At 45.7% G+C, this 19,402-nt stretch overlaps 2 protein-coding genes across 4 annotated transcripts in view; one reads left to right on the top strand and one right to left on the bottom strand.

Moving 5' to 3' along the window:
* NOMO2 (NODAL modulator 2) overlaps positions 1-8,349 on the bottom strand; it is a 45,622-nt gene extending 37,273 nt beyond the window's left edge. The window contains exons 1-3 of one of the 2 annotated variants that reach the window (XM_061600080.1): positions 8,043-8,349; positions 4,536-4,625; positions 744-789 (exon numbers count right to left, since the gene is read on the bottom strand). In XM_061600080.1, coding sequence (XP_061456064.1) covers positions 744-789; positions 4,536-4,625; positions 8,043-8,189 — 283 coding nt within the window. In that variant the 5' untranslated portion in view covers positions 8,190-8,349. The remainder of the gene's footprint in view (positions 1-743; positions 790-4,535; positions 4,626-8,042) is intronic. The other variant, XM_061600079.1, reaches the window with a different exon arrangement.
* Positions 8,350-12,669: 4,320 nt separating this feature from the next.
* Positions 12,670-19,402, top strand: part of ABCC6 (ATP binding cassette subfamily C member 6) — a 52,324-nt gene continuing 45,591 nt past the window's right edge. The window contains exons 1-3 of one of the 2 annotated variants that reach the window (XM_061600076.1): positions 12,670-12,963; positions 15,763-15,939; positions 18,237-18,362. In XM_061600076.1, the coding sequence (XP_061456060.1) occupies positions 12,907-12,963; positions 15,763-15,939; positions 18,237-18,362 (360 nt within the window). In that variant the 5' untranslated portion in view covers positions 12,670-12,906. The remainder of the gene's footprint in view (positions 12,964-15,762; positions 15,940-18,236; positions 18,363-19,402) is intronic. The other variant, XM_061600075.1, reaches the window with a different exon arrangement.

Raw genomic sequence — 19,402 nt, 5'->3', positions numbered from 1 at the left:
GGGAGTCAATATAGCTCCTGCATGCTTAGTAGCCACACTGTGAACCATTAGGTTGGTTTTAATAGTTATTTTTATTATTCCTGTTATTTGGAATAACAAAAATAATTTAAAAAATAAAGTTAATTTTACAATGTTTTACTGTTTTTGCTGTGCTGTTTTATCGTTTTTATGTTATTTTTATATAGTGCTTAAGATTTTTTTTTAAAATATTAAGTGGTTTAGAAAGGCTTTTAAGAAAATAAATCATAAAATCAATGCAGCATTTCCCCAAAGAAGCTAACTTAGACACGGTCATGTTAACATTTCACCGAACAAGTCTGAACCTATCCTCCACAGAACCCTGTTCTTATTGGCAACTCAGTGGGGGTTTTCCCCCTCAATAAAAGCAAATACCATTAGCAAAGAGCTAAAAAGAAATCTCGTTTTCAATAGAATTACCTCTTACAGCGCAATCCTATACATTCCTATTCAGTGCATTCAATGGGACTTATTCCCAGATAAATATGTGTAGGATTGCAGATTTACAGGGCAATTCTATACATCGGGGCAGTTAAACTTTTTGGGGGGCAGAGGGTTGCATTGCCTTGCAGCAAACCCTTGGCGGTGGGGGAGGGGTTGCATGCCAAACGTGGGCGTGGCCACATGTACACACCAAAACGGTAAGAACTTCTAATTTAAAACAATTGGAACAATTTATATCCCACCTCCTCAAACACCAAACAAATGAACAGTTGCATACATACCGAAGCTCCACCCTGGGGGAGGCTCAATCTTAAGGACAAAATCCCCCTAAAAAAGAAGTCATGCAATTACAATGAAATCCAAACAGTTTTCCCCAAACAAAAGTAAAGTGAAAGAGCAGACTTGCTCTTTTAAGCGACAACCCGTCCTATTTATTCCAAGGCTTTTTCCTTTTTAGAATTCACTTTTGTCATTCATGTAAATGCACTGGAGGCTCATCTATTGGGGCTAATAGGACACTGCTCCACCAGCCTCCACCTGCCTGTCTTCTTACTTATAACCGGTCCAGCTTCCTCCTCCACCTCTAGTCTCAAAGTGTTGCCCCTTGTAAAACTCAGCAGGGATGAGAATCTGTTGCCTCTGCCTGTCATTGTGATCCGCTTGTGATTGGCTCTGGCTCCGTCTATCGTTGGGCTCCCTGCCTTCCGCCCTACCAGTCCCAATGGGCACTGTCAAGGACCCGGGGTCCTATCCCCTAACCCCAGGGCAACTGACCCCGGCCAGGCACACCCCGTGCCTCCCTTACCAGGGTTGTGTTAGACCAAACACCAACCCTGTAAGGTAGGTAGACTGCCACCACACCTTAACATAGCCTCCCACTCTGAGTCAAGGGGAACTCAAAGTATCAACGGACTGGCAGAGATTCCCAAGAGCAAAGGCCAAACGGTACACTTGCTGCTCTGGAGCCTCAACCCAGCCCAATTCAGTAGTCAGTAGCTTAGCGGTCAAGGTACTAGCTTCAGAGCCACAGCCCCGAAGAAACACACACCAGTTAATATGAGGGAATTTATTAGCTAAAATATAAGTGCATATAAAAAGAGCAGCATACAATTCCTTTAAGCCAAACACTTTTAAACAAAGCCAATTGTGACACTTCTTGATGAGGGAATAGTCTAGAAATTCGCTGCAAGGGCAGGCCGCTCAGGCCTCCTGACCTTGGTACCAGGCAGTATAGATAAGATATAGCTGCCTCCCTTTTAGACCAACAAGCTGCAGCTGGACTGTATGACATGCCTTAATTTTTCCCAGCTTAAAGCCTCCCAGAAACCTAGGCAAGATATCCCCCACAATCCCTCCAGGGTAACCTTAGCTGTTCTTGACAGGCACCACCGTGTACAGGGCCAGCACCAGACATTACTGGGCCCTTGGGCACCAGCCTGCCCGGGCACGCGTGGCTCCTGCCTGTTCTACCTACCTCTCTCCAGTCTCTTACTGCTGTGCACGCAGGACTGCCATCAACCAAGATGGTGGCAGAGACTTCTCTATGGGGCTGATGCCCCCGCAGCCATCTTGGTGGATGGCACACATCCCCAGTACGCTACATGTGCACACACATGCCTGCCATTCATCAAGAGGGTGGTAGGGGCAACAGCCCCTTAAAGAAGCCTCCGCCGAACAGGAGAGGTATGTGGAGCGCGTGAACAGGCAGACAGCCTAGAAGCTCCCTCTCTGCAATCCGCAGCAGGGGAGTACTACTCTTCCACCCCTATGAGGGGCCCCTCTGGGTCGCAGGGGCCCTGGCCCTTTGGCGCCGGCCCTGATTGTGTAAATCTTAAGGGATAAGTCAGAATCAAATGGGCAAGTTTCCACATACAGTAAAGCATGCATAAGCATACATAGGGGGAAAGGCCCCAGGCTCAGTCCCTGCCAGCTCCAGTTTCAAAGGAGCTCAGGTAGGAGAAGACAGCTGGGAAAGGCACCCTGCCTGGGTGGTGGAAAACTCACTGCCAGTCAGGTTTGGCAATACTGTGCTACACAGCTCAGTCATCTAACTCAGTATAAAGCAGCCTTTTCTGACCGTTCTAAGTTTGTCTGCCTTTTGACAAAGGGCCATAGCTCAGTGGCAGAGCATCTGCTTTGCATGCAGAAGATCCCAAGTTCAATCGTTGCCATCCCCAGGTAAGGCTGAGAACGTCTCTGGTGTGAAACCCTAGAGCAGCCTTTCCCAACCGGTGTGCCTCCAGATGTTGTTGGACCACAACTCCCATCAGCCTCAGCCATTGGCAATGCTGGCTGAGGCTGATGGGAGTTGTAGTCCAACAACATCTGGAGGCACACTGGTTGGGAAAGGCTGCCCTAGAGAGCCACCGACAGTCAATGTAGATAATACTGAACTAAATGGAGCAATGGTCTGACTCTACATAAGACATCTTCCTATACTCTTATGGGAAACAGCCCTAGCTCAGTAGAGAGAGTGCATTCATTGTGTATGCAGCGTCCCAGGTTCAATTCCCGACAAGTGCAATTAGAAGAATCTCAGGCAGAGGGACTGGAAAAGACCTCTGCTTGCAAGGGTAAACAGAATACAGTAAGCCAATATCCTTGGCTTAATAAACCATACTGCACATGAGCTGTGAGCTGGTGCGCGCAGCCTGATCACTCCTGCTTTGCTCCTCCCCTGGAAAACAAACCAGGAAGTGGATAGCTTAAGTTTTAAGCCTGTACCTGAGATCACGGCTTGTCTCACCATAACAAACCACAAATGGTAAGCCAAGAATAAAGCATGGCTTCAAGCTTCCCTAGGTATAATGGCTTGGCTGGATGAAACAGACAATGGTCACAGGTTCAGACATCACCAAACCAGGGTCAGGGAACTTCAGGCCTCCAAATGCAGCTCTCCAGCCTTCTCTATCTGGCCCTTGGAACTCTCTGTTTTGTGTGTGTGAGTGACAGTGTGTGTGAGTGAGTGACAGTGTGTGTGAGTGAGTGAGTGAGTGAGTGAGTGAGTGAGTGAGTGAGTGAGTGAGTGAGTGAGTGAGTGAGTGAGTGAGTGTGCGTGTGCGAGAGAGAGAGAGAGAGAGAGAGAGAGAGAGAGAGAGAGAGAGAGAGAGAGAGAGAGGAGTGCGAGTTTGGAAACTTACCATACACAAGTGAAATTTACATTTGTTGTTACTATTTTATGAACTGCCTTTCACCTGTGTCTCAAGGCAATTTACAAACACACAATTGTTGTTATGTGCCTTCAAGTCGATTACGACGTATGGCAACCCTATGAATCAGCGACCTCCAATAGCATCTATTATAAACCCCACTGATCCGATCTGTGGCTTCCTTTATGGAATCAATCCATCTCTTGGTTGGTCTTCCCCTTTTTCTACAGCTAAAAGCAGTACAGAAAAACCAACTAGATGAGGGACATGTCTGGCATGTGGCCCGCAGAAAGGAGCCACCCAGAAAGGAATGCGGCCCTTGGGCTGAACTATCCCTGTCCTCATTTGTTTACCCGCTCACACAGGGAAAGAGCAAAGCAAGAGTTATCAAGCCATGTGCACAGTTCAGCAGCATATGGATTATTAAACCAAGATGTTACCTTGGCCTACTGTCATGTGCAATCTTGGCCATCATCTCTCAGTATAGCTTCCTTCATGAACAGAATCAGGCAATGGGGCTGTTTCTCCACCTCTGCCCCCAAGATCGCGCAGCACCGCTGTCCAGCATCCTAGAGTTACAGGGAAACACTTGAAAAGGAAAGCCTGCAAGTGTAGACTTCTATGTGGACATCTGCAAACCACGTAGGCTTTCTTCTGGTCCTGGTAGCCCAATTTTGCAAGGCTGCAGAAAAGCCTACACCATGAGTCACCAACATGGTACCAATGGAGTCCTCTCCACCTACTGAAATTAGGCTTGAAATAAGCCTCTTGTAGCCAATAGAAAAGGTTGCTGTGCATGCTTGACTGCAGAGAGCGAGCAAGCGTGGTGCCCATGACAATTTCACCAGTTTCAAGTGTGCCCACAGGCCCCAAAAGGTTAGCGAACCCTTGTCACTGCAGTTCAGGTATTGTACAGTTGCTTACCTTATCATAGAGAGGAATCATGAAGTAACCATTATTTGGAGCACAGTCTGTTTGGTATTTCAAGGTCCCATGCTTGGTATACAATTTAATCTATAAATGGGGGGAAATGAAATAAGTTCATTTTGCTACAGCAGTTATTTATTATTTTAACAATGTATATGAAAATGGAAATGGACTGCCTTCAAGTCGATCCCAACTTACGGCGACCCTATGAATAGGGTTTTCGTGGTAAGTGGTATTCAGAGGTTGTTTACCATTGCCTTCCTCTGAGGCTGAGAGGCAGTGACTGGCCCAAGATCACCCAGTGAGCTTCATGTATGTGTGGGGATTTGAACCTTGGTCTCCCAGGTTGTAGTCCAACACTCTAACCACTACGCCACATTTGCTCTTTTAACAATGTATATACCTTGCCTAAAATAAACTCAAAAGCACCTTACCAAAAAAATAGTGAAATATGTAGCACACAGCAGTCTAGTTCACACATTGCTTTAAACCAGTTAAGCTTAACTATGCTTTAAAGGTGAACACACTGTGTTTTCAAAGTGAACACACAGTGAGAAAATCATGGCTGCTTCATGCCTCTGCCACTCCTGCTGCACTACCAGGAGCTAATTCATGGTTTGGCTCAGCATTATAGCCAAATCCAGGCTTGTGGTCTCCACCCCTCCCCCAAAAAACCCCACGGGAAGTAAGCCAAGAACATACCTTCGGTTACAGGTTCTGGTTTCTTTGGAAAGAGACAAACTATCAAGTCCAGGTTTGGATGAAACACTAAACCAAACTATAGCTTAGCTCCTTGGAGATGCAAAGTGGCCATGGTTTTCTCCCCAAGCTTTTAACTATGGTTTAAAGTAGGAGTGGGGAACCTCTGGCCCTCCAGATACTGTTAGACTCCAACCCCAATCAGAGCCAATGGTCAGAGGTGATGGGAGTTGTAGTGTAACAGTATCTGGAGGCTACAAGTAGACCATTCCTGCCTTCGATGAAAGACTAAAGCAGTCTTGTAAATAAGCTCACAAAAGTGACTAGCCTATAAACAATAATGTACTAGCCTGTTAAAGAGATTTCTAGCCTGCACGCTGACTACAGACCCAGATGACCTGAACAACTATAGACCGGTGGCGAATGTCCCCTTTTTGGGCAAGGTTCTGGAGCGGGTGGTTGCCGGTCAGCTCCAGGTGCTCTTGGATGAGACCGATTATCTGGATCCGTTTCAATCCGGTTTTAGGCCTGGTTTTGGCACTGAAACAGCCTTGGTCGCCCTGTATGATGACCTTTGTCAGGAGAGGGACAGAGGGAGTGTGACTCTGTTGATTCTCCTTGATCTCTCAGCGGCGTTTGATACCATCGACCATGGTATCCTTCTGGGGAGACTCGCGGAGTTGGGAGTTGGAGGCACTGCTTGGCAGTGGTTCCGCTCCTACTTGGCGGATCGTCACCAGAAGGTAGTACTTGGGGAACATTGCTCGACTCCTTGGACTCTCCATTGTGGAGTCCCTCAGGGGTCGGTTTTGTCCCCCATGCTTTTTAACATCTACATGCAGCCTCTGGGTGCCGTCATCAGGAGTTTTGGAGTGCGTTGCCACCAGTACGCTGATGACACGCAGCTCTATTTCTCCTTTTCATCTTCTACAGGTGAGTCTGTGGATGTGCTGAATCATTGCCTGACCGCGATAATGGACTGGATGAGAGCTAATAAACTGAGACTCAATCCAGACAAGACTGAGACACTGTTGGTGAATGCCTTCCCTGCCCAGATGGTGGATGCTTACCCTGTTCTAGATGGGGTTACACTCCCCTTGAAGGAACAGGTTCGTAGTCTTGGGGTTCTTTTCGATCGTTCCTTGTCTCTGGAGGCGCAAGTGGCCACGGTGGCAAGGAATGCGTTCTACCACCTTCGGTTGGTAGCCCAGCTACGCCCCTATCTGGACAGGGATGACCTCGCCTCAGTTGTTCATGCTCTGGTAACTTCTAGGTTGGATTACTGTAATGCGCTCTACGTAGGGCTGCCCTTGAAGACAGTTTGGAAGCTTCAGCTAGTGCAAAACGCAGCAGCCAGACTGCTGACGAGGACCAGCCGGTCAGCGCATATAACACCTGTTCTGGCCTGTTTGCACTGGCTACCTATTTGCTTCCGAGCCAGATTCAAGATGCTGGTTTTGACCTATAAAGCCTTACACGGCGTGGGACCGCAGTATCTTGTGGAACGCCTCTCCCGCTATGAACCGACCCGGTCACTTCGCTCAGCGTCTAAGGCCCTCCTCCGGGTACCAACCCATCGGGAAGCCCGGAGGACAGTTACTCGATCTAGGGCCTTTTCTGTAGTGGCCCCCGAACTGTGGAATAGCCTCCCCGAAGAAATTATTATTATTATTATTATTTATTAAATTTATATACCGCCCGACTAGCAATAGCTCTCTGGGCGGTGAACATAAAATAGCATAAAAATACAATGAATAACAAAATAATACTAAAATACAATCAACAATCCAATACAGAAATACACCTGGCGCCGACGCTTCTATCTTTTCGGCGCCAGGTTAAGACCTGGCTATGCTCCCAGGCATTTTAATGCGTTTAATGTTACAATTTTAAATCTCTTTGTTTCAGTTTATTTATTGTGATATTTTGTATTTCTGTACTTTTAATCTTTTGTACACTGCCCAGAGAGCTATTCGCTATGGGTGGTTTAAAAATGAAATAAAATAAAATAAATAAATAAATAAATACAGTGGAGAAACCACTGCATCCACAGCCAGCTTAGAAACGCAGACTACTGACATGTTAGAAAACAACAGCACACACAACTTCTTCCAAGAAGACTTGTAAAGAACCTGTTGAGTTTCAGTGCTGGTCACAAGAGAAGCGGCTTTCCCTTTTCAAAGGCTAAGCAGGCTAGTGGAGAAGGAACAAAGGATGCCAGTATTTTGCAAGAGAGAGTCAATCACATACTGGAAATTCAGGCTTTCACAATGAAAGTGGATTTAAGCACTCTGGTGCAACAAGTTCAAAAAAAATTAATGGAGTTTTGCAGTTAGGGAAGTGATGAGGAAGTGAACTAAAAAGCGTGGATAAGCAATTGTTTGGTAGGAAGACATAACCCACACACAAGCAGACCTGCTCCATAAAGACCAAACATTGTATAATTTCCATGTAAGGATTGTGCAAGCAAATCAGGAAGAATGCTCAACAAACAGGGCATCGAGAGGGGCCCAGAGTGGTCCATATTGTCTTTTTTACATTGGCCTTGAAAACACATTTTACTTGAGATGTAGGGCTGAGTTTTCTACTTATTTAACGAGTTGTCCTGGTGCGGAAACTGTTCCTGTATCTACTAAAACAGCATCTTGTTGTACAGATATTAACAATGACTGCTTTTCTTTTTGAATCCCCAAAGCCTTTACCTGCTAACCCGTGCATTCCCGTTCAAACGCACCGCTCCACGGGACAGTGGGAGAAAGTTGGCAACCTTTCTCCGCCCACCTGCCTACCTCGCAGGGCGCTCACCTCGATAAGGGAATAGTTGATCTCCACGTCGGACTTGACGAAGCCCCCGCAGCCTACCACGATATCCTCGGAGCCCCGCGCCACGTCCCAGAGGCAAGAGTCCCACAGGACCCACCACAATGCCATCGGCGCCCATCCCCGCGACATCGCGGCTTCGCAGCCCCACGCGGAGCAGCCGCAAAAGCTCGGCGCTGAGTCAGAAAGACTGCCCGCGCATGCGCTAGGACCACTCTATGGTCTTCTCCCCGAGAGCAGAGCAGCCAGCCGGAAGCAAGCGCGTACAAGAAGGAAAGGTGTCGCGGCTCCCCCTGCCGGATGGGAGGTCTGTGAGTCTCCGCTGGTAACCGCAAGACACTTTGCAGTTTGTAGTAAGGTCATCGACCTAAAAAAAACTTTAGAGTGACAGTTCTGTTGCCCTAGTCCGGTTTCTTTATTTGGAATATAGCAAGCTGCCTTAAACTGAGTCAGACCATTGGTCTATTTAGTTCAGTGGTGTGTACACCAACTGGCAGCGGCTCTCCAGGAATTCAGGCAGGGTACTTTCTCAGCCCTACCTGGATTGAATCTGAGACCTCCTGTATGCCAAGCAGATGCTCTATCACTGAGTTACTTTTTAGTGGTGGTGGTGAATGGTCACAGTTCTTGCTTGCTATTTGTCTATATCTGGATGCTGTATTTTGAGAGCTAGTGAGACTTGGGTTCAAACCCCACTCAATCATAAAAAAATGACTATGTGACTTTTGGCTAGTTGCTATTTCTCTACCCAGCCTACCTCACCAAGTTGTTCTCAGGATAAAGCAGCAAGGAGAGACAGAGAGAGAGAGAAGAAGAAGAAGAAGAACCATGAACTCCTTCAAATAAATATGCATTTGAGTTTTAACAATAAAATGTCACAGCAGCCCCAGTTTATGCATGCAGTAGAATCAAAAGGCAATCAGTTTCAGGTATCAAAACTGAACCAGGTTATGTTCAGCTAAGTCTACCTCAGAATAGACTCTCTGAAGCGAATGAACCTTCAGTTTATCATGTATATTAACTTCAATAGGTCTACTCTGAATAGGCCTAGCATTGAGTACTACCCACTGTTTTTGATTGTGGGTTTTTCCTTATTATTGCTAACTATAACTTGAATTGTTTTATTGAATTGCATGTGTTTTGTTATTGTTTTGCACACCGTTTGGGTTAATGTTAATAAAGCAAAACAGGGAACGCATTTTTAAATAAATAAAAATAAATGGCTGCTTTAACCTGGGCAGTTAGTGACCACTTTAGGCTGCCAAAGTGGCAGCGGGGAGGCAGTTTGTATGCATCAATGCTGCTCCATTAAAAAGGCACATGCCTTAGGCAATTGGTAGGTCTAGCCTTAAAATACTACCTTTCTACTTGCAAGGAGTTGCAGGGAGGGGAGGTTTCAGGGGAGCATTCAAACAGGCCAGCCTTGGGTCTCCAGTCTGAACTTAAAGATGTCTATCCCAGGAAAAACATTTTTATCATTGCTTGATTCTGCTGCATGCACAGACTAACCCTGTACCTCATTTCAGTGGAGGGAGTGGATCTCAGAACACAAAGGAATATACCTCCCTTCATTGAAATGAATGGGGATACCATTTCCATTTAGGGCCTCTGTCTAGAGCTGATACAGCCAACATGGTGCTCTCCAGATGTTGTTGGATTCAAACCCCCATCAGTCCTAGCCAGCACAGTAAATGGTCAGGGCATGATGGGAGTTGTAGTCCAGCAACATCTGGAGGACACCACATTGGCTATCCCTGCACTAGGATTCTGAAGCGGAGGGATCTGTGAGTTCCTCAAAGATGCTTACATGGGAGAAAGTCCCTGTTGAACCTGGTGGAAATTCAGGTTGCAATCCTAAGCCTGTTGCCTGGGAGTAAACCCCAGCAGATTAAAAAGGACTTATTTCTGAACAGAACTGAGTTGTATACCCACCATATATTGAAATCACATGGTGTTTCCCCAAAGAATCCTGGGAACTGTGGTTTACACCAGCACCTTCACAGAGATGCAATTCCCAACAACCTTAACAAACCACACTTCCCTGGATTCTTTGGGGGATGTCAGGTGTTTGAAATGCATGGCACCTGGCAGCCTGTGGATTGTGCTGTTACTTCTGAGTGAAGAATTGAGTGGTCAAACTGTAATCCTATGCAATAAGCTCACTGACTTTTGACATCAATATGGAACTTACTTTGTAAACCTGGTTAGGACAGAGCTGCAAAAGTACAGTGTAAGCCTACGGACACTTACTTGGTAAGTTCCCCTTCAAATGCAGCAAGAATTAACTTCTGAGCAAAGCTGCTTAAGATTGCATTGTAAGAAGATGGGAACAGCTGTGGCTTTTCTGAGGTCATTTGCTTATGTCAATAAAATCACACACCACAAATCTGAGCAGGTGGCACATAACCTATTGCACTTGTTATTGCTACATCTGGGGCTGCATTTCAAGCTCGGGAGAATCATTTACCAGCCCAGTTTATTCAGTTATTTTATAACAAACCTGGTGCCTGAGCCCCACTGGACTTTACTACAGGAGCCTCACAAAAACCCCTTTGCCTGTAGCAAGAATCACACTTGCTGAAGCTCACTTTCTGCTCTCTGATGTTGAGAGGGATGATTTGGGGTTTGCAGACATAAAGATGTTTATCTGGCAGCCCTGTTTACCTCAGTACAATGATCCACATATGCTATAAAATGCCCTCGTCGGCTACATATCTAGTTGATCTCTGTGTTCTGCAGGAGAAGGTATCCTGCAGATATTACCCTATCAGGAGGTCCTTTCTGCACAATGTTGGAATTGGGCCTTTGGGCTGTGTGCACTCTATACATTTGAAGCACCCACCCCCCAAAGAATCTGGGAACTGTAGTTTGTTCAGGGGGCTGGGAATTGTAGCTCTGTGCAGGGTAAATTACAGTTCCTGGGAATCTTTGGGAGGAAAATGTGCTTTAAATGTCCTTTTAAGAGCTACTAAGAGCTACAATTCCCAGGGCCCTTAACAAACTATACTTCCCAGGATTCTTTGGTACTCCCTCCCAATATGTATCTGACAGGCACCTTCTCTATTGTCTTTTTGGCGCCTGCTAAAGGCATTCCTCTTTCACAAAGCCTTCTGAAATCTTTATCCAAGTCGATATATGTCTTTGATTTAACCTAATGTTTACATATAAGCTATTGTTGCTTTTATTTATATTGGTTTTGTCATTGTTTTTATACATGTAATGTTTTATATATATAATTTTATATGTAATTTTTAATTTTTTCTAAACTCTCTTTAACATTTGTGCAGACCATAAAGATGTCGTTAATGTATCGCCACCATATAAGTGGTTTGTTGATGGCCTTTTTGAGGATCTCCTGTTCCAGTTTACCCATGAAGAGATTCGCATATGATGGAGCCATGCGAGTCCCCATAGCTGTGCCTTGTAGTTGCAGGTAGTGTTCTCCATTGAATGTAAAGTTGTTACAAGTCAGGACTAGCATAGCTAAAGTTGTGAGAACCTCTGTTGGAGGACTGTTCGTATCTCTGGTGTTAAGGAACTCATTTAAAGCCTGAATTCCATCATTATGTGGTATATTGGTGTAAAGAGATGTGACATCTAAAGTAGCTAGTATAGTATTGTTGTGGAATTGATACTGCTTGTTTAAAGACTCAATTTTAAGCAAGAAGTCCTTGGTGTCTTTGATATATGATGGGAGGTTTTGCACCATGTTTTGTAAATTTAAGTCAATGGACAGAGAAATCCTTTCAGTAGCTGTGTTGTTACCTGAGTCAATTGGGCGACCAGGATTATTGGCTTTGTGGATTTTAGGCAGCATGTAAAACCTTCCAGGGGTGAGATTTGGATTAACAAGGAGATCAGCAGTTTCCTCTTTAAGAAGTTTCCTACTTGTAAGGTTTTGTATAGATGTAATGATACGAATATTGAGATCTGTGGTGATGTCTTTGTCAAGAAGTCTATATGATGTTTCATTCTTTAGTTGTCTTTGACCTTCTGCTACATAGTCTGTAGTGTTAAGTACCACAACAGCACCACCCTTATCTGCAGGCTTGATGACAACATCCCTTCTCATCTGAAGGTTCCTTAGGGCTATTCTTTCTTCTTTTGAAAGGTTGTCGTGAGTAGGAGTTGGTGTGTGGTTGTTGATGACTCTGTTTATTGATAAGAGAAAGGTTTCTAGGACTGGATTCCTGTTAATGTTCGGTGTCCAAGTTTTAGGTGGCAGAAACTGTAGCAGAGGATCTCTATTGTAGAGGTCTATGTTGTTCTTAGAGTCATCATAAAAAAATTCAGCCAATCTGCATCTCCTTTCAAATGCTTTGATGTCACATTTCATCTGTGCTATATTGTGCTCTCTAGGTGTTGGGCAGAAGTTGAGGCCTTTGGATAGAAGCCTAATTTCATTAGGTGACATTTTGCCTGCAGTGAGATCTATTATTGTTGTGGAGTCATTTCTGTAAGTTATGTCAGGTGATCTTGTTATACATGTGGAAGATATATATATATAACTGTTTTATGTGTATTATACTGTAATTTGCTCTGGGATGTCTCATGGGAAGAGATTCAAAAATGAAACTAATCAATAATATCCTCCCATTTTCTCCATCTCTGCCCCCTTACAATCACCTGCTCTCATTTTTTGTTAAAAAAAATCCTGTATGGGCTGCAGAAAGATTGCCCTTAGCAAAATAAGTACAGCTAAATATGCAAATCCCCGCCCCTTGAAAGAGGCAGAAATCAAATCTCAAGCCAACAGGTGCAGGAATTCTGGAGAGGAGGCCAGACAGCAAATTGGAGCGGCTTGGAGAAGATCAGGAGTGATTGCTGGAAAAGGCAACAAGCAGGAGCCATGAGTGGAGCAAACTGGCTGTGTAATACCTCGGAGGATCAGTTTGCTGAGCTGTGGGTGAGTGAGCGTCAGCCGCTATCTCAGCTGAGAAAAGTTTTCTGGGCCTGGCATAGTGAGAGAGAAATTAGAACTGATTGTCCCTCTGCTGCACGCCATTGTTAACCTCTTGGTCCCCATCCTTTTGGGGCTGTGTACACCGCATACATTTAAAGCACATTCCCCTTCCCCCAAAAGAATCCTGGGAACTGTAGTGTACCCCTTGCAGAGCTGCAGTTCCCAGCACCTTTAACAAACAACATTTCCCAGAAATCTTTTTTTTGGGGGGGGGGGGGAATGCACTTTAAATGTACTTTCAGTGTGTGGTGTGTAGGCAGCCCCTCGCGCAAGTAAATATAGACCCACATGCAGCAGCCTGCAAGATACGGAGATAATGTACATCCATTGGGGTGAAGGGGACACTGCCCCACCAACCGCAGTCTGACCTCAGTCAGTCCCCACCTGTCTTCTTACTAATATCCAGTCCAGGGGATGGCGCTGGCTGTCAGTTTCCTCCTTCTCTTTAGATTCTGCATTGCCCTTGCAGAACTCAGCAGGGAGGAGGATAGCACTAAAACTAGAATCCAAAGCTTGTTTAAAGCGCATGACATCCCCCAGAGAACCCTGGGAACTTGTTTACCCCTCATAGAACTACAGTTCCCAGCAGATCTAACAAACTATAGTTCCCAGGACTATTTAGGGGAAATAATGTGCTTTAAATGTATGGGATGCACACAGCCTAGTTGGTTGTGTCTGTCATTGACTCTGGTTCTGCCAGCCGGTGGCCTCTCTGCCTTCCCACATAACAGTCCCAACTGGGCACCAGCCACTAGCGGTTTTGTCTCTTTTTAACTTTCCCTTTTAATGCTATCTTCCTGGTCTCTCCCCCAAATTAAGTTGAGCAGGGGTTTGGAGTCAATGGCCTTATAGACCCCTTCCAACTCCACAATTCTGTGATTCGAGGAACTCTGAATTCAGGCTCAGTGCACGAGAAGCCAGCCTAGGGGACTGTCCTGTTAAACTTTTTTTATCGATCTGTGTCTGCGTGAGCTTACAGTCAAGAAACTTTGGACTCTCTGACAGTTAAACGCACATGCACACACATTCACGCACAAGTGCTAATCTTTTCTCATAGGCTGCAACTGAAATGGTTCCCTTTTGCATGATTAATATTTTAAAACAAAGACATGAGATGTAGTCAGTACCGCTTAAAAATTATCCTACAATTTTATTTATTTAATTAATAATGAAATCCTACGGACGTCTGTTCAGACTGAAGTTGCACCATGTTCAATGGGACTGCAGGAGCAGGGAAACTTTTTTAGTCCAAGGGCCATATTCCCTTCTGAAATGGAAATGGACTGCCTTCAAGTCGATCCCAACTTGTGGCTAGTTACCCTATGAATAGGATTTTCATGGTAAGCAGTATTCAGAGGGGGTTTACCATTGCCTCCCTCTGAGGCTAGTCCCCCCCCCAACTGGCTAGGGCCTGCTCAGCTTGCCACAGCTGCACAAGCCAGCCCCTTCCTTGTCTGCAACTGCCAGCTAGGGGGCAACTGGGCTCCTTGGGACTATGCAGCTTGCCCACGGCTACACGGGTGGCAGGGCACGTCACCCCTGAGCCACTCACTATGGAGTGATCTTTAGCTGGCCCTTTATACCCAGGAGACACGAGCGGGGATTTGAACTCACAGACTCTGGACTCCCAGCCAGGCTCTCCTCCCCCCTGTGCTATACCTTCTGAACAACCTTCAAACGGCCACATGCCAGCAGTGGGCAGGGCCAGAGGCAAAAGCGGGTGGAGCAACAAATGTAAATCTGACCTTTGTACAGTAGGCTAGTTTCTACACACGCTCGCACACCACTCCCTGTCCTCTGTCCATGCAAACAAGAGGCATGATCAAAGTTTAGGAATACATTCCAGCCCAGCAAAAGGGTGCAAAGCAGGGTCAGGAAGAGGTGACCTGGGGAGATGGTGTGTAGCCAGGTAGTGAGGGCTGGAGGTCCAGGCCTGAGGTTCTCCACTTTGGTGTGTGGGATTGCAGCCTAGAATGTTTATATTGCTGCCATTCAATGTAAAGGCATTCCCACAACAGTTTACAATGCATTTATTTATTTAGGGCATTTATATCCTCCTCTTCATAGTGTGTGTGTGTGCATGAGAGTATATAGATTGGTAAATATATATAAAAAAACTCAAGAGGGCAGTTATATCAGTAAAACAACAAGAATCAATAAGCTGAATGTTCAGATTCAGGACAGACAAAAGAAAGTACTTCTTCACACAGCACATAGTTACACTGTGGAATTCGGCCCCACAAGAGTTAGTAGTACTAACCGCCAACTTAGATGGCTTCAAAAGAAGATTAGACAAATGAATGGAAGATACGGCTATCAGTGGCTGCATTCTACCTCCACTGTTGGAGGCAGTATACCTCTGAATATGAGTTGCTGGGAATTGCAAGTGGGAAGAGTGTTGTGGCACCCAGGTACTACTTTCAGGCTTCCAGTAAGCATCTAGGTGGCCACTGTGAGAACAGGGTGTGGGACATTATCCTGATTCAGCAGAACGACTCTTCTTATGTTCCTGTTTGGGGGGGGACGTCAGGAAATGGGATGGCAGAAAGAGAGAAAAACTAGTGGCCCCACCCTCTTTGTGCTTTGGCCCCACCCACTTTGAGTTCCAAACCTGCCCCCTCTTGACTTGGGTACAACCCACTACCGGGATGAAACTCTGAAAGAGAAAGTGGCCCTCGACACAAAACACATCCCGGCCGGCCACTTTCAAACTTTAGCATTCATGCTCATGTGTTGTTGCAGGACTGGAACCTGACATGGTACACGGCTACTCCCAGTTTTACTTCATGTTTTGAGAGCACTGTGCTGGTCTGGATTCCGTGTGTCTACCTTTGGGTCCTTTTCCCCTTCTATCACTTCTACCTTCGGAAAAACTGCAGAGGTTATATCAGGATGTCGGCCATCTTCAAAGCCAAAATGGTAAGGCTGGTGCTTGTTGGAAGTGTGGCAAGAACAACTCCTATTTGCTTCTGTTTGCATTCCAGAGGGGTGATAGAGAGAGGGTCCTCCAGATGGCTTGGCTGCCCATCCTTACCTGCGTTCCTCTAGCTGTCTTCCTTCCATTGTAAACTGATACTCTCAGGGAGTTGACCTCACTTCCAGCCTCTGCTTCCTCCTTCTTCCTGCACCAGCCAAGGGAGAGCAGACGTCTTGTCTTTGTCTCTGTCCTCTAGCATGGGGGCACTGACCAAGTCTGGCCATTGTGCCTCTAACTACACTCAGCTAAACTCCAACAGGGCTCAGGTCTGAGTGCAGCTGCAGAGAGAGGAATTAAGTCAACTCACCTTCAGACTGTCAGTATTTTGCGAGAGACATTCAAGCATGCACTGCAAATTTAGGGGCTCCTCCAAGCATCCTTTTTTTATGATGCATTCATGATGATTTACTAGAACTAGAAAAGGTCCTCAAATGCAAAGATGTATCACTGAACACTAAAGTCAAGATCATTCAGATCATGGTATTCCTGTTCTCTATGTATGGATGTGAAAGTTTGACAGTGAAAAAAGTGGATAAGAGAAAAATCCACTCATTTGAAATGTGGTGTTGGAGGAGAGTTGCGGATACCATGGACTGTGAAAAAGACAAATAATTGGGTGTGAGAACAAATTAAATCAGAACTCTCACTAGAAGCCAAAATGATGAAACTGAGGTTATCATACTTTGGACACATAATGAGAAGACATGATTCACTAGAAAAGATAATAATGCTTGGAAAAACAGAAGGGAGTAGAAAAAGAGGAGGAAGGCCAAACAAGAGATGGATTGATTCCATAAAGGAAGCCACAGACCTGAACTTACAAGATCTGAACAGGATGGTTCATGACAGATGCTACTGGAGGTCGCTGATTCCTAGGGTTGCCATAAGTTGTAATCAACTTGAAGGCACATAACAACAAACAACGACATGATGATTTGGGCTCATGATGCTGCTTGAGCAGCCATACACTTTTTCAATACTCTGCAAAAATTCTGAGGAGGTCACGCTGCTTCATTGCCAGTCAGTGCACGTTCCATAACTTCCTGCGGAAATCCCGTAGCTTTTGCCGTGCTATACCCCTTCCGGATAGCACTACTGCAGTAACATTGGGGAAACATTGCAGAGCAGACTAAAGCAGGACAAAACCACCGCTAATGCACTCTTGATGTGTCAAGAACGTGTTGCAGGATATACCTGCAGTAAAACACCAGTCTGGAGAGGCCTCCATTTCTCACAATTAAAGCAGACCACAGCACTCTGGGCCCCTCCAGCCTTGGTGTTTTCTTGCAGGTTGTATTCTGCAACATGTTCCTGGTACAATGGCCCCATCCGCACAACAGATTTAAAACAGTATCATACCACTTTAAATAGTCACGGCTTCCCCCAAAGAACCCTGGGAAGCATAGCTTGTGAAGGGCGATGAGAGTTGTTAGGAGACCCCCTGTTACCCTCTGAGCTATAATTCCCAGAATTCCCTGGGAAGAGGAATTGATTGTTAAACCACTCTAGGAATTGTAGCTCTGTAGCCCTATGTCATCTGCAAAGACTCTCAGCAGTTTTCAAGTGGTCTGTGGGGGAAAATGTTTGGATACCACTGGTCTAACCTCTGTATAAGTTTTGTGCAAACAGATTAGGATGAATGCCCAATAAACAGGTCATCTGGAGGAGCCCTTATACCTCTGTTTTCCCACAATTGTAGCCAGCTATGTTCTACTCAGAGTAGACCCATTGAAATTAATGAATCTATAGTAAGTTATGATTTTGAGTAGAACCTAGACTTCTGTATTGCTGGGAGGCCCAGCACCAGTGGTCAGGCACTGGCCGAGGGCTCCTGCAGCCCAGAAGGGCCTCTGAGAGGCCCTCCATAGGCTGGGAGGGTAGATCTTCTGCTCTGTGGGCCCTGTGGGATTGTCGCCCCTGGCAGCATCTTGGGTGATGGCAGGCAAGCTCATGCAGTGCACTAGCGTGCTGACGCAACGACATGGGAAGTAGGTGGGACGAGTGGGCCTGTTTATGCCTGCGTCACCTGCATCAGGAGGAGGTGTTGGGGGGTTTGATAATGTGGACCCAGGGCAGTCTGGTGCCCAAGGTCCCACTCATGTCTGGTGCCGGGCCTGTTGGCTAGCAATGTGGTAATCAAAAATAGCAGGTGAGATTCCCATGCCTTATTTTTTTTCCCTTTCCATCCACTCTTGCTCTGAGCCTGCTCTTCTGATTGAAACATTCTCCCTATCCCCAGGTTCTTGGCTTCGCCTTGGTATTGTTGTGTATCTCAACTTCATTCTACATTCTTTGGGAAGTAACCCGAAGGATTCCACGAGCACCTGGATTTATCATCGGTCCTCCTTTGCAGGTGGTCACAATGGTAATTCCTACTATTTTCTCTGTATTCTTCACATCGCACCTCTTCTTTTTACTTCCTGACCTTCAGCAGCAGCAACAAGTGCAAGAGAAAGGAACTAGGTGTGTTTCCAGCTAGAAAGACTGCAAGGGAGAGATGGTAGTACTCTTCAAATACATAGAATACATGCAAATACATACATGATACATAAAAGAGCACTAAGAGTTATAACTCAGAGTTAGTGTGTCTGCCTTGCTAGCATAAGGTCCCAGGTTCAATCTCTGGCATCTCCAGGTGGGGCTGGGAGAGACCCCTGCCTGCAAAGCAAATGCTCTACCATTGAGCATGACCCTTCCCCAAATGAATGAAAGGATTTTCCCCAAAGCAAATTCCAAGCATTGGAGGCTGATCTGGAATGGGACCATAGCAGGGAGTAAAGGGTTAAAGCACTTCTTCCCCCCCCAAAAAAAGCCCCCCTACCCTCCATGACAGGCTCCCAATCCAGATCTGGAGCACTGTTCTGGCAATTTGTGTGTGGACATGTTTTACAAATGGGATTATGCTAAGCAGGAGCATTTTAACGATTAAAACCACTTAAGAAAGAATGGTGTGTCTTGTCTAGGGATGGGCAACAATTGTGCTAAAATCAACCTTGGCACTGAGCTTCCTGACAGTCTACAGGTTAGCTATCTTTGTGGATAGCAATCCTGAATGCTGCCTGTTTCCCAGGATAACTTGAAATTGACCAACCTGTGTCTTTGCTTTGCTGACATGAAATTGACCAGCATGTGTGTTTGCTTTGCTAAGGTTAAACTGACAAGTCCATGCCTTTGCTTTGACTTAAAAGTGGTCTCTCGTTTTCTTCCAGTACCATTTGGGAGGAGGAGGGTGGATTGGATTAGGTAGGTGGGCACTGGGCAGAGGGAAAGCCACTTTCCTTCCTGTTCATTTCCGAATGGAAGACATTATAAACAATATTGTTATTTTTTCGAGAGGGGAAAAATTGGAATGGTAAAAGCAAACAATAGTGGAAAAACAACTAACCCAAAACTCAACCGCCGGCC

The sequence above is a fragment of the Rhineura floridana genome, chromosome 17, assembly GCF_030035675.1.
Source record: "Rhineura floridana isolate rRhiFlo1 chromosome 17, rRhiFlo1.hap2, whole genome shotgun sequence".
Lineage (NCBI taxonomy): Eukaryota > Metazoa > Chordata > Lepidosauria > Squamata > Rhineuridae > Rhineura > Rhineura floridana.
The sequence above is the reverse complement of the archived record's forward strand: the minus strand, read 5'-3'. Positions and strand labels throughout refer to the sequence as shown.